This window comes from Macrotis lagotis, chromosome 3 (assembly GCF_037893015.1).
Source record: "Macrotis lagotis isolate mMagLag1 chromosome 3, bilby.v1.9.chrom.fasta, whole genome shotgun sequence".
Taxonomy (NCBI): Eukaryota; Metazoa; Chordata; class Mammalia; order Peramelemorphia; family Peramelidae; genus Macrotis; species Macrotis lagotis.
The window spans coordinates 227,842,413-227,856,694 of NC_133660.1; the positions used below are offsets into that span (position 1 = coordinate 227,842,413).

General features: G+C 38.4%; 1 protein-coding gene across 2 annotated transcripts; it reads left to right on the forward strand.

The window, feature by feature from the left end:
- The first annotated feature begins 5,184 nt into the window (after positions 1 to 5,184).
- On the forward strand, positions 5,185 to 12,760 carry C3H20orf141 (chromosome 3 C20orf141 homolog). 2 transcript variants are annotated; one of them, XM_074227516.1, is made up of 3 exons: positions 5,185 to 5,267; positions 11,843 to 12,088; positions 12,177 to 12,758. In XM_074227516.1, the coding sequence occupies exons 1-3, from the start codon at positions 5,245 to 5,247 to the stop codon at positions 12,394 to 12,396; spliced, it is 489 nt and encodes a 162-aa protein (XP_074083617.1). In that variant the 5' UTR covers positions 5,185 to 5,244; the 3' UTR covers positions 12,397 to 12,758. The 2 variants fall into 2 exon arrangements, with proteins under 2 accessions (XP_074083617.1, XP_074083616.1); XM_074227515.1 differs by lacking the exon at positions 5,185 to 5,267 and adding an exon at positions 7,662 to 8,015 and having other exon boundaries at positions 12,177 to 12,760.
- Positions 12,761 to 14,282: the final 1,522 nt, after the last annotated feature.

The window sequence follows — 14,282 nt, forward strand, 5'->3', positions numbered from 1 at the left end:
ACTTTGAGAAACAGGCTAGAGAATGTCCATTATCTTTTATCTGAAGCTTTCCTGAGGTTTATGTTTACAGTAAAGAATAATCTTCAAAGCATCTCTTTTAGATATACAATTTTAATGCTTGAGGGTCTTGCTTTTTCTTTTTAAAATATGGATAATGGGGGTGGCTAGGTGGTGCAGTGGATAAAGCACTGGCCCTGGAGTCAGGAGTACCTGGGTTCAAATCCGGTTTCAGACACTTAATAATTACCTAGCTGTGTGGCCTTGGGCAAGCCACTTAACCCCATTTGCCTTGCAAAAAAAAAATACCTAAAAAAAAAATATGGATAATGAAGTACCATAGAAATAACTTATTTGAAAAGGTTTTTATATAGAAATTAAAAGAGGTAGTAGAACTTAAAAAAATTTAAGCAAAACAAATCTTTGCATCAAACAAAGACTATAACAAATTTGGAGAATCATAGGAAGATTTATTTGAACTGACTCAAAGTGAAGTACAAATAAAAAAATGTACACAATGACTATAAAAATGTAAATAGAAGGAACAGGAAAAAAGCTAAACTAAATGCATTGCTATTTATATTGCTGAAGCTTGATCCAGGAGAAGACATGAGAAAATGGATATTCTCCTTCTCTTCTTTCCAGAGGACCATGAGTGTGAAAAAATTGCATATACTGTTAGCTTTTATTGGTCTGCTGCTTAGTTTTGCTAAATTTCTTTTTCTTCTCTTTATTTTTTATTCTTTGTTACTAGGGTTAACTCCAAAGGCTGCAGGAGTTGGGAAAAATATAATTGAAAAATGAGATTGATTTTTTTCCCTTTTGTTCTGAATCTTCTTTCACAATATTATTAAATGAAAATATGTTTTACATGATTGTACATGTACATCCTGTATCAGATTATTTATTTGTCTTAGGGAGGGGAGGAAAGGGAGGGAAATATAAAAATGTGAAACTCAAAATCTTACAGAAAGTGAATGTTGAAAATTATATTTACATGTAATTGAAAAAAATTTTTAAATAAATTTAAAAAAAGAAAATGAATGAGATTTCAATATTTACATGTAAGTATTCTTTATTGTAACAAGGATAAATTTGAGTACTTGACATTGATCTGGGCATGTGCTCTGAACCTTTTCTATGGGGATTTGTCCTCAAGGATAAATGTGACCCAACAATTCCTGATTGGTGCTTTGATTGTATGACTGTGGTTATATCAAAGATAACTGTTCTCAGAGTTGGTGGAATCCTTGATTTCACTCCCAATTCCTAGCAAGCTTTAAGAGTTGTGAAAGGGTTCCAATCCTCTTCTTTTTAAGTTGTTTACTGTGGGACTTTCGGCATTTCTCTCTTTAGGATTCTCAGTAAATGGGAAGTAGAAAATTTCTTTCTTCTACCCAGTGGCAATTATAGCTATAGTCACACAGTGAGGAACATGTGCTTACCTAGATGAGCTCAAGTTCCTGATTGGTTTCCTCTATCACTGTGTTTCTTCCCTACAAATAGATCTATATTCAGAAATCAAAAAACCTGTGAAAAAAGGACATTTCCTTTCTAAAATATACAGGCAACTGAGTCAAATTTAACAAATTTAACAAATCTTTCTTGCTTCATATTTTCAGTTAATGCACACTTTGTGGGGTTTTTTGTATTTATTTATTTTGGGGCAATGGGGTTAAATGACTTGCCCGAAATCATTCAGCTAAGGAAGTATTAAGTGTCTGAGGTAAAATCTGAACTCAAGTCCTCCTGACTTAAGGAGTACTATCTGAGTAAGGACCTCCCCATTCTGTAGGTCACTGAAAAGGAGAAGAAAATCTTATAAACTCAGAAAATAGCTCTCATTTAACATGCTCTAGTGTTCATGAGACACTAGTGGAAAAGGCAGTTCAAAGGATCTTTGCGATGAATAGAATTTTTTCCCAAATTTTTTGGGTGACATAAGCCAGAGAAAAACATGTGATCCATGCCTACCTTACATGTACTGTGAGAGTATTAATTTGGCCTCTCTCCGGAAAACAGTTTGAAGAATGATGAGTCTGAAAGAAGAGAGGCCGATTAGAATAATATTGAAATAATCTAAGGAAGAGATGATGAGGACCCCAAATAGGTTAGGATTTTGTAAATGGATGAGTCTGACTCCAGCTGGTCCCTATTACTTTAGGTTTGGTACTGGAATAAACTGAGATGCTCATAGGTCACCAAAAAGTTAACAAAAAGGAGGTTTTTACTTGGGATATTCAACAAAGATACAGCCATATTTGATTTTAGGTCTGGTTAAGGGGAGGGAGGGGACACTAATAGATAGCAGTCCTATCATAAAGTCATTTAAGTAGAGAGAAAGGAACAGATATAGAGATATTGGGGATTAGAACTGACAAGACTTGGGATCTGATTAAATGTGGGAATAAAAGAAGACTCACTGACTCAGGTTAACTTAATCATAGGATTATGGAAATGCCCAATATAGAATCAGAGAAGAGCTAGGATTAAAGGAATTTTTAGTTGTATTTAACTTGAGTTTGAGATACTGATAGGACATCCTTATAATGGCAATTATAATGATGTGGAACAAGAAAGAATTCAGGAGGGAGATAAAACTGTCAGTAGATTTGGGAATCATCTATATAGATATTCATGCAAAGAAGAAGAATTAGGTTTGATATAAAGAAACATTTCTGAATAATTGGAATTCTACCAGAATGGGATGCATTTCATTAAGAGATAATGAGTTCCTTAGAAAAAGCCTTCATGTAAAGTCCAGATGATCAATAGTTTGACAAATAGTAGAGGGAATTGTCTAGGCACAGATGGAGCTAAAATGAACCTTGGAACCCCTTCTAATTCTGAGATTTTGAGACCTCATATGGATCCTACTATTTAATAAAGGCCCTGGGATTTTGCTTTGTTTTGTTTTTGCATGGCAATGGGGTTAAGTTATTGCCCCAGGTTACACAGCTAGATAATTATTAAGCATCTGAGGTTCTCCTAACTCCATGGCCAGTGCTGTATCCACTGAGCCACCTTGCCACCCCACCACCCCAGACCCTGGGATTTTTAAAAAATATTATCTTTTATTTTTACATCAGTTATTTCTTCCAATTATATTCCATCCCTGAACCCTCCTAGATAAGGAAGAATTTTAAAAGAGGGAGGAAAAGATGGTTCAGCAAAAAAAAAAAAAACCCAAACAAACAAAAACCATATAGCATCCAAATCTAACATTATAATGTTCCAAATCCATACATAGTTCATACTCTCTTACTCTCTTCCAAGAAGGGGAAAGATGTCTTTTCTTTCCATTTACATTGTTGTAGTCACTGCCTATATTGTTTTCCTTCCCTGGGATTTTTTTTTTTATTAATTTGAACTGTCCTGTTCATATAAAAGCACCAATTCTGTCCCCCAAACCTTTTCTCCCTGGTCCCAACATGGTTGCCTTGCTGGAGCTGTCCAAGCTGAAGGAACTATATTCATTGATACTACCATGGATTTTCAATTTAGCCAGGGTTGAGGATCCAGTAGGCAGCACAGGCTTGGGAGGATGTGGGTAAAGGCCCAGATAATGCTGATGTGAGTGAGCTAAGAAGGGTGAGGGGAGGAGGCTCTAGTGATCTGAATAGGTCCTGCCCAGTTACTCTCTATTTCTAGGACTCTTTTTGTGCCTGTGTAGGTTATGTGTGAACACATGGGTCTGTCTAGATGTGACTTATAAGGAGGCAAGAATGGTATCTCTAGAGTCACTTCTACCTTTCTCCAAGGGAGACTATTCTTGTGAGGAGGACAAACAGAAGACTGAGGCCAGAGTCTGACCACACAATTCTGTCTCATCCAATTCAGGTGGCAGTCAAGACATCCTTTGAGGTGTTGTGATATTCTTTGAAAATGAAGGATGAACAGCAATAACACTTCTGCTTTCTTCACAGAGAGAATTACTGTGCTAGAATTATATCTATTTTCTTCCTTAATTATTGTTAGTTTAGGGAAAATATTTAAACTCATGCTTCACTACTGATCACTGTATCTTATTGGGGAAAAGAGTGCCCCAAGTTACATATGCAAGACTTAACTATCTTGCTAATAAAATAACTGTTCCATGATGAATTCACATAATAGCAAATAGACCCATTGATTTAAGTGGACAGCAACATAGAAATAGAGAATGTATACTAAGGACAATATAGACCAGACAATCCAGAGTGAATGAGTTCTCCTTTTGGAAGAGAGATCACTCACTTCAACTAAGACAGAAGAGGGACAGATCTCACCCAAGGGGGAAATTTCTAGGATAGAATGCTGGGAATAGAGATGAGATCTAAGTTCCAGCTCCTTAACATGTTAACAACTTCCTAGAGTCTTTCCTCTTTCAAAGACCTGAAGAGGGTCTGACTTAAGAGTTTACTCCTTTGGAGGGATGGGAATTCAGGGAAGCCTGGAAGGATTTGCATGAACTGATGCTAAGCAAGATGAGCAGAACCAGAAGAACACTGTACACCCTGACAGCAACATGGGGGTGATGATGAACCTTGATGGACTCACTCATTTCATCAGTACAACAATGAGGAGCAATTTTGGGCTATCTGCGATGGAGAATACCATCTGTATCCAGAGAAAGAATTGTGGAGTTTGAACAGAGACCAGACTATTACCTTTCATTTTAAAAAAAATCATTCTTATTATGTAATTTTGCTATCTCTTAATACTTTATTTTTTCTTCCTTAAGGATCCGATTTCTCTCTCATCACATTCAACTTAGATCAATGTATACCATAGAAACAATGTAAAGACTAACAGACTGCCTTCTGTGGGGGTGGGGGGGGGAAGGAAGCAAGATTAGGGGAAAAATTGTAAAATTCAGAATAAATAAAATCTTTCAAAAAAATGAGTTTTTCTCCTTTGAAGCTAGAAGCCAGAGGACTAGGTTCTCTGTTCTCTCCAACTCTCACCAACTCCACCCCTTATGCAGGTAGTAGCACTAATGAGGACAGTTACATGCAATGGGTCCTTTGAACCAACAATTATAAATGGAATAGAGACCAGAGAAATCTTTCTTGATAACTTTCCCATCTCTCTCACTGCCCAGAACTGGGCATGACTGTGAATTTAGTTGATCCAAAAAGGATTTGGTCACAGCTATTATGTATATGGGGTGGGGTGAGGGAGGGGTGGGGTAAGGGATGACCTGTGAAGCAGCTACTCTATAAGTCACAATGCCTTTTCTCTCCCCTGGAAGTGCATATTCCCAGAATGGCAGGCCCGATGGGGAGGAGGTGAGGAGTGGGGTAATTGGGGAGGGAGAAAAGGAACACGGGACTCCACAGTAATGACTATATTCCAGCAGAGATGGCCCAGAATGCTGTTTGCTCCCTGTGCTTGGCAAGGAGCTAATCTGGGGTCTATAGGATTGTCTGTACCCCAGGTCCCAGCTGTCTTGAGTTCATCGTCCTCTTTCTCATAACTTTAGATCCTAGCCTACTTATGTTTTGTCACTGATCTCTTCATCCCCCCACTTCCTCTTGGGATTTTTGTCTCCCAATCTCTGGTTACCTCCTTCAGGACAGCCTAATTCCTCTTATTTTCTAAACCCTCTCGAACTCTGACTTTCCCCAGAGATGCACCCCACAAGGTCTCTCCTCCCTTTTTTGAGGCTCCAATTTCCTCTCTCTCTATCTCTTTCTCAACTCTGCCTTCCCATCTCTATATCTCTATCCCTCTCTCCTAACCCTGTCTCCCCCATCTCTGCCTTTGTACCACTGCCTCACCAGCCCCATTTTCCATCTATCTCTTCCACAGCCCTAACTCCTCATCTGTTTCCCTCTTTCCTCCTACATCTGCCTCCTCCCCCAAATAATTTCTTTTATTACTATCTTCTCATTTCTGAAGTAGTATACTATAATACCATAATGACATTAGACTTTAGATTCAAATCTGATTTGCCTCAGACACATACTAATTCTATGACCCTGGGCAAATCATTATGCCTCATTACGTCATTATAAAATAAGGGATTAGACTTACTGATCTCCAAGGTCCCTTCCATTTCTAAAGCTATGAACCTATCTCTGTCTTACTTTCCCCCCATCCATTTTCCCTCCCTCCTCAAGTCATTTTTTCTTTCTCTCCAATATCTTCATCATCCTCTTGAGTTTCTCAGTTATATTTTACATTAGCTATCCTCTTCTTCCAGATACTCTTCTCCCTTGCTTTCCATGTTACTGCTTTCTCCTGATTTTTTTCCTCTGTAACCATTCCTTGAGCCCAGGCTTCATAAATAGAGACTTAGTATCCAGAACATGGGAGACAAAAGCTCTTATGGACAATGCCATGGTTCATTATCATATCTGGAGTATTACATTCAATTATAAACAATACATTTTGGGAAATGAGTCATTCACTGGCTCCACATCTTCCTCTTACCCCTTACACCCAACTTTTCCTCAAGATCATATCTTTAGCCTTCTTCTTTCGCTGTCTCTTCCTCAACAATTTCATCCATTGCCAGGGTTCCATTATTACTGTCTCAGTGTCTCTATATTTGTGTGTATGATATCTATATCTATATCTTTACAGATGATACTATATCTATATACAATATATATCTATACAGTCATTATAGATAATATATACTTGTGTAGAAGATACAGTCACTGTAGATAGCACGTTTGTACTGTTGATAACTATAGCTATATAGCTATCCCTATAGCTCCTCTGAGCTCCAGTCTTACTGGCAGAAATATTAGGAACAATTTTTGCCTTGAGAAAGTATTAGGAAACACTATAACATCAAATGAACTTTCTAAGACCAATTTGGTTGGTAGGGGATAACCCTAGGATGCTAGGAAGCTGCTGCTGAGTAAGCCACTGCTGGCAGGGGCCGCCTATCTGAGATGCAGTGAGAGCTGGGAAGCTAGAGAAAGGGGCGTGGCAACTTATTATTTTCCATTATGATTCTTACTAACAAGATATGAAGCACCATTGTTTCTATGTTCCTTAATGATTACAAATGCTCAATGCCATTTTTAAAAAATTTAAGTCAATGGGGTTAAGTGACTTGCCCAAGGTCACACAGCTAGGCAATTATTGTGTCTGAGGACGGATTTGAACTCAGGTCCTCCTGACTCCACGGCAGGTGGTCTATCCACTCCATCACCTAGCTGCCCCTCAATGCCCTTTTAATACTGGCACCCTGGGACAGAACCTCAGTCACCTTGTCTTAGTTACATGTCTCTTTCAACTGGACATCTTTCACAAGGATATTCTCTCAGCAAATCAATCTCAATCTTAACTCTAATTTACTCCTCAAACCCTCCTCTCTAAGTGTTCCATTGTTATCCACACAGTGTCAGAAAAGGCATGGAAAGGCATGATGGAGAACTATCAGAAAGGATTGCAGTTGAACTCTTGTCTACAAATCCTCCAAACAGATCTAGAAAATGTACCTGACTGAATCCTGATAGAGAAATCCAGCAAAAGTTATAGTGAGTTCTTTGTTCATCCCAGATTAGTATAGAGAGACAAACAGGGAAGTCTGCTGATGCTAAGAACAGGGTAGGAATACAATCCATTCCAATGTCCAGGGAGAGGCTAGGCAAAAGAAGGTCCCAGACCCTACTGGGACACAATGATAAGGACAGAAATAAATTGGTACCTTTGTTACCATTATCTAGTTCTGGATCACTGATCCAGAAGGAATAACTAGGGCAAGAAACCCAGGCCAAAGGGAAGGCTGACAATTCTGTCATTGAACCAATGATGCTTTCCGATTGATTGGTAAGGGTTGAAATCAGCCACAGTTAACTCTTGAACAGACTGAAACCCAGGTCAATAACACGCAGAGATAAGATCAGGGGGACTGACAATCAAACTTTGTCCTGGATCAAACCACTCTGGTAGTCCCCTAAAAGCCTGTCTCGGAAACCCTGGGATGACTCCAGGCTTCAAGAAAGTCACAGTTCCAGTCCAGACCTTCCCTGCCAAAATATGGTGGATCCTAGCCCTACTGTCAAGCCACAGATCAGGTAGTAGACTGGAATAATGGACAAAAATACAAACAAAAAGAACCTTACCATAATGTGCTATTCTGGTGGCAAAAACACTAATGCAAAGAAATGACTCCAAAACAACTACATCAATGCCGTAAAATAGAGTTTCAGCAAAAACTCAAAAAAAAAAAAAGTATGAAATCTAATTAAACAAGTCTTGGAGTGGTTCTTGAGGATCTTGGAAAAAAAGAATGAAAGGAGAGGGCAAGAAAAAGAAAGGATAGGGATAGAGGAAAAGAAGGTTGGGGGGAAATATTTCACATAATTAGGGCACACAAGAAAATAGCTATAATTCAACCTCACCATCAAAATTGGTCAGAGGAAAGAAGAATACAGAGTTGAGAAGAGAAACATATTTCATTCAACAAGAAAACAGGAGGGAAAGGGGGATGGGGAGAGAGAAATTTAGAAGGGAGATTAAGGTAGGAATTAGTTTTAAGCAAAAAAAGCTTTAAGGATATACAAAAATATTTATAACTCTTTTGAAAGAGCAAAGAATAGAAATCTAAAGAATTGCCTATAAACTGGGAATGACTAAAAAAAATTATAGTCTATAAATGTGATGGAGAGGTAGATAGGTGGCATGGTGAATAGAGCACCGACCCTGGAGTCAGGAGGACCTGAGTTCAAATCCAACCTCAGACACTTAACAATTACTTAGTGTGACTTCTAGAGGACACATGATGACAGATACTCTCCACCTCCTGATAGAGAGATGAACAACTCAAGAGTACAGAATGAGGCACAATTTTTTGGACTTAGTCAGTGTAGAAATTTGATTGACTATACATATTTATAATAAGGTTGGTTTTTTCATTAGTTCTAAAGTTGGGGATGGGATGAGGTGGGAGGGTGAGAGGTCAAATTTTTTGCTGATTGAAAAAATAATATAATTTGAAAGAATAAAAGAAGAATGCAAGTCCTTTGGATGAGTCTCTTGGCAAAGAATTTATGAGAGGATTTGAAAGGGCATTGTACAAGATGGTCATGGGTAAGATCGAGGGAATGTGATCTGCACTTTTGTTGAGAATACATATATTGATATGATCATAGAGTTCCTGGAGTGTAGGAATGTTAGTGATTGATATCTTTCAAAGCCATTATTTTCTTTTTTTTCATTTTTATTTAAAGTTCTGAGGTCCAAATCCTATTCCTCAATCCCTCCTCTTCCCCCCCTCCCTGAGATGGTAAGCAATCAGATATGGATTATTCATGGACTTTTATCTAAAACATTTCCAAATTAGTCATTTTGTATAAGAATCTCAAAAGAAATATTGAAAATAGCATACTTCAGTCTGCATTCAATCAATATCAGTTCTTTCTCTGGAGGTAGAAAATATGCTTCATTGTAAGTCCTTTGGGATTGTCTTGGATCATTGTATTACTGAGAATAGCTAGTTTTATAAGTGTTCTCCTGGCTCTGTTCATTTCATTATTCAAATACAGTATTCATGTATCTTTCCAGGTTGTTCTGAAATCATCATGTTTGTCATTTCTTATAGCACAATAATATTTTATTACAATCCTATATCTGAGAGTTGCTTTAATGTGTATTTCTCTGATCAATAGTGATTTAGATGACTTTTTCATATGATTATAGACAGTTTTGATTTCTTTGTCTGAAAATTGTCTATTCATATCCTTTGACCACTTATCAATTAGGGAATGACTTATACTTTTGTTGTTGTACTTTGTTGTTGTACTTTTTGTTGGCTCAGTTCTCTACCATGAACTGTAAATCTGTAAGAACCTTAAGAATATAGAGTTAAAATAACATAATAGAAAAATATAGATAAGACATGAAGTTTTATTCTCTGGGATTTATGGTCAAAATCTATAGGTAATGGAGAACATCTAAGATGGTCACCAAGATAGAACTTAGGGAAACACAGTAAATTTATACAAAACCAAAGAATAGGAAAAAAATATTTAGCCATCCTTAGTGGCCTAACCATGAGAGTTGCATAATAACTCTGGTCCAGATGGCTTTTCAAAGATTAACCTAAATTCTGGTTATTTCTTCTTGGGAGGAAGGTCTCCATGTATCCTGATCATTGTCTTCTTAGATGAAACAGGAGATACCTGGGAGTCTTAATTTCTTATTATGTTTGGCAAGGTGACTAATACAAAACCTGCATATATATATATATGTATATATATATATGTATACATATATATACACTCTAACAGAAATTAATCTTTAATTAAAATAGTTTTGAGAAATTATTACTTGATATTTCTTTTCACACCACATATTTGAAAAATATTCTCTTCTCTTTACTCACATTCCCTAGTTCAAATTCTCACTCCTACTATATCTTACCTCCACTCTCTCCTTCAACAATCTATCCTTCACAGAATTGTCATAATTATATACATGGGGTTTGATCAGGTCACTCCCTTGTCCCAAAATCTTTAGTAACTTCTCATTCCCTACAAGTAAAGTAGACATTTCTGACTCCCATCTTTCAAGATTTCACAGTCTGGCTTACTTCATACTATTCCCCCAGCCCATACTCTGTTCCCTGGTTATATTTACCCTCTCCCACTTCTCTGTACTTTAGTTTCAGCCATGAATTTTGTCAGAAATAGTCATTCCCTCCAAACTAACATTTCCACACACCCCCACCCTCTCCCAGGTATTTCTTTCCTTCAGACTCAGCTCATGAACCTCTTCTTTCAGCAAACCTCCTTCACAATCTCTTCCCCCTCATCTTTAGGAAAATGATTTTTTTTCCATCAAATTTCTCATGTCTTCTGCCTGCACATCTTAGGTCTTATCTCCTCTTCCCTTTGACCAGGTATGTGTTTGTGTGTTTGTGTGTGTGTGTGTCTGTGTGTGTGTGTGTGTGTGTATCTCCTGTCTCCCCATTAGATCCATGCTTGGACTCATGCTGAAAAATGCTCTTCATCTTCAGAGAGAGAGATCTGACAAACTCTGAGTGCAGATTAAAGCATAATTTTTTCATTTTATATTTCTTTTAATTTTTTTCATCATGGCTAATATAGAACTAGGTTTCTGCATGATTTCACATGTATAATTGATGCCATATTGCTTGCCTTCTCATTGGGTGTGGGAGGAGCAGGAGGGAGAATTTGAAAACAAAAATTTTAAAATGTTAAAAATAGATTTTAAAAAAGATTAGGGGGCAGCTAGGTGGAGCAGTGGATAGAGCACCAGCCCTGGAGTCAGGAGTATCTAAGTTCAAATCCAACCTCAGACATTTAATAATTATCTAGCTGTGTGGCCTTGGGCAAGTCACTTAACCTCATTTGCCTTGCAACTTAAAAAAAAGAAAAAAGATTAGAAGCTTCTCGAGGAGAAGGCATTTATTTTATCATCAGTGCTTAGAGCAGCTCTATAGTAAATGCTCTCTCAGTGTTTTTCTGTTGGATTGAATTGTTTCCCAAACAATTCTCCCATCTCTTACCCCTCCATTTCTCTTTCCCATCTCTGTAGCCCCATCCATACTCCCTTATTTTGACCTTTCATTCCAGTGATCATACTTTTTTGGTAGGAGAAAAAAGAAGCAAAATAGGAACTGAGTACTTCCTCTTCTCCATTGTCTGTTACTGTCTGATTCCTCCTCCAGACTTCTTCTTTTTCTCAACATAAAGAGGAATACCTAATTTGTTCACCTAGTTCTTTGCTTTTTTGGATTTTCAACTTCCTCACATCTTTTTTTAAAAATTTAATTTAATTTGTTTTCTTATTTTTTTAAACTTTCTTACATCTTAAAAACAATAGAATTCTCATGTCCATCCTCCTTATTCATTTCTATCTCCTATCTCTGTTTCTTCAGAATTCCTGGCATTACAGATCGAATGGGTCCAGTTGGGGGCCGGAGCCCAGAAGCTGGTGAGGGTCCTGAGGTTTTGAAGGACCATGGAGTGCCTTCGAGGATTTCACTCACATTCATGGATGGGGCCCTGAGTCTTGGTGTGCTAGCACTGATTGCTCCCCTTGTCTTGCTCCTGGGTGGTCCCATCATGATGTTCCTGCTGGTGTCTCTAATGTTGTGCTTCCTGAGCTTTGACATTTTGCATGGGTAAGAGGGCTGGATTCCTGGGTGTTTCTGCCCCAGCTCACTCTGATTTCTGGCCTCAATCTCACCTTGGGTTCTCTTTTCTTTGCAGGGGCCAGGATGTACCTCTGTCTGGAAGACCAATATTTAGACCCCTTGGCCTGGGAGCTGGGGGTGAAGGCCCCCACTTACAAGAATCACTGTTCTCCTCTAAGTTACACCAAGCCTTGGATGGATTCCTGCTCTTCACAGGCTTAGGGCTCATGTTTGGGGCCCTGATACCCTTGGGTATCTTCAGTCTTGTAATCAGCCTACAGGCTCTGAGAGCCTGATGCAAAGTATCTGTACTCCGGCAATCAGCAGGCTAAAAGAGTCTCATCACAGAAAATACATGAGGATTGCCCCAGCCTCTGCCTCTGAATTTCCTTTCCAAATGTCTCAAGGCCACCTTGGGGTGGGTGGCCTGGAAAGAAGGCTCAAACTTTTTCTAGATCCCAGGGTTTGAAAACCAATATAAAAGCCTCTTGAGCCAAGATCTTGTGATAGTGTAAGGAGGCTATGTGATCCCTTCTACCACACAATTTGAATCTTGGGATTTATAGTTCAAAAGGGCCTTTGGGGATCCTTTGGGCCTAAATCTCTCATTTTCATAGGAGAACAAATTGAAAATCAGAGAGACAAAGGGATTTTTTCATTTACCAGTTGATTAAGTTATTGAAGAAAATTCCCCAAAGTAAAGATGTTTTGGCTTTAAAGAAGAGCAAAAACCAAATTATGATAAAATCACTTTATTATAGTTCAATAAATTGTGACCTTCAACAAATCTGTAAGGTGGGGGAGGTCAAACTTTCAGTCTGATGGGCATTTACTCTTGGCTTAAATATCCCATCATCTCCAGTTCATCCAACCAAAGGACATGACCCTCAAAGTAGGAAGAGGTAAGGGGGGGCAAGGTGAGGAAGAGATTGGGGGGGGAGGCATTCCAGTGAAAGGAAGAGTCTTAAGACCCAATCCCAAAGTATACCTAGAAAACCTACTGATGGCATAACAAGCTGAACTTTTTTATTTTATTCAAAGAAGTTGTCTCTCAGCACCCTTTTCAAATACTAATTGACTGGTATCTAGCTTGAACCTGACCACTTCTCTGTTTCCCAATTTGATCAAAAAGAGGCTCATGAAATAGGGGAATTTCCAATCACTTGTTAGTGAAATATAAGTTTAAATATGTTTAAAACTCATTCACCTTTGACACAGTATACATTAAATATGTAACAGAATTCCATGAAGTTGAAGGGTCCAAGACTTTGGGGTCATGGATTATGAGGCCCTGGCAAGAGTCTGAAGAATGGGAGATTTAAAACTGGGAGGTTGGGGAGATGCAGAAACCTGAGGTAGCACTGGCCCTGGAGGCAATGATGAGGTCATTGAACCTCAGTGAAATGCTGTGCCCACTCCTTGGTCCATCCCTAGCACTATCCTAACTCCTCCCTTATCCCTTTCTTAGCAATACCCTATATAAACCCTGGCATTACTTGCTCTGCCTTTGCAACTGTCCTAACTTTCTCTCTTAACTTTCCTACTTTCTTAGGGAATTCCAGAAGTTTCCTTAAGAAACAACCCAGTTACAACACTCTTGTCATTTTCCTTAATTTCTCTCCTTTATGCTACTTCTCTCCTACTGGCTGCTGCTGATCTGCCTGGTTACAATACTCTCGTAACTGCCTTACTTTACTTTGCTAAATTCCCTAGCAGATGCAATAATCTTACAATTGCCTTTACTTATTCTCTCAACGTTTTTTAGATTTCCTTAATCTATTACTCTCAATTTCCTTGTTTCTTTAATATCCATAGCAGGAGTAGGCAATTTTTTTTTTCTACCATGGGTCATTTGGATATTTATACCATCATTTGAGGTTAAATTTAGTCTTAAAAGTTCCTAGTTTTATTGACTTTTGACTCCCACCTGCTTTTATTATTTTTTTTTTAGATTTTTCAAGGCAAATGGGGTTAAGTGGCTTGCCCAAGGCCACAGGGCTCGGTAATTATTAAGTGTCTGAGGTCAATTTGAGCCCAGGTACTCCTGACTCCAAGGCTGGTGCTCTAGCCACTGCACCACCTAGCTGCCCTTCCTCCCACCTGCTTTTGCCAGTAATGCTAGACCAATACAGCTCAAGGGTCGGAGGTTCCCCATCCCTGCTACTGTAATGCATGAATAAAC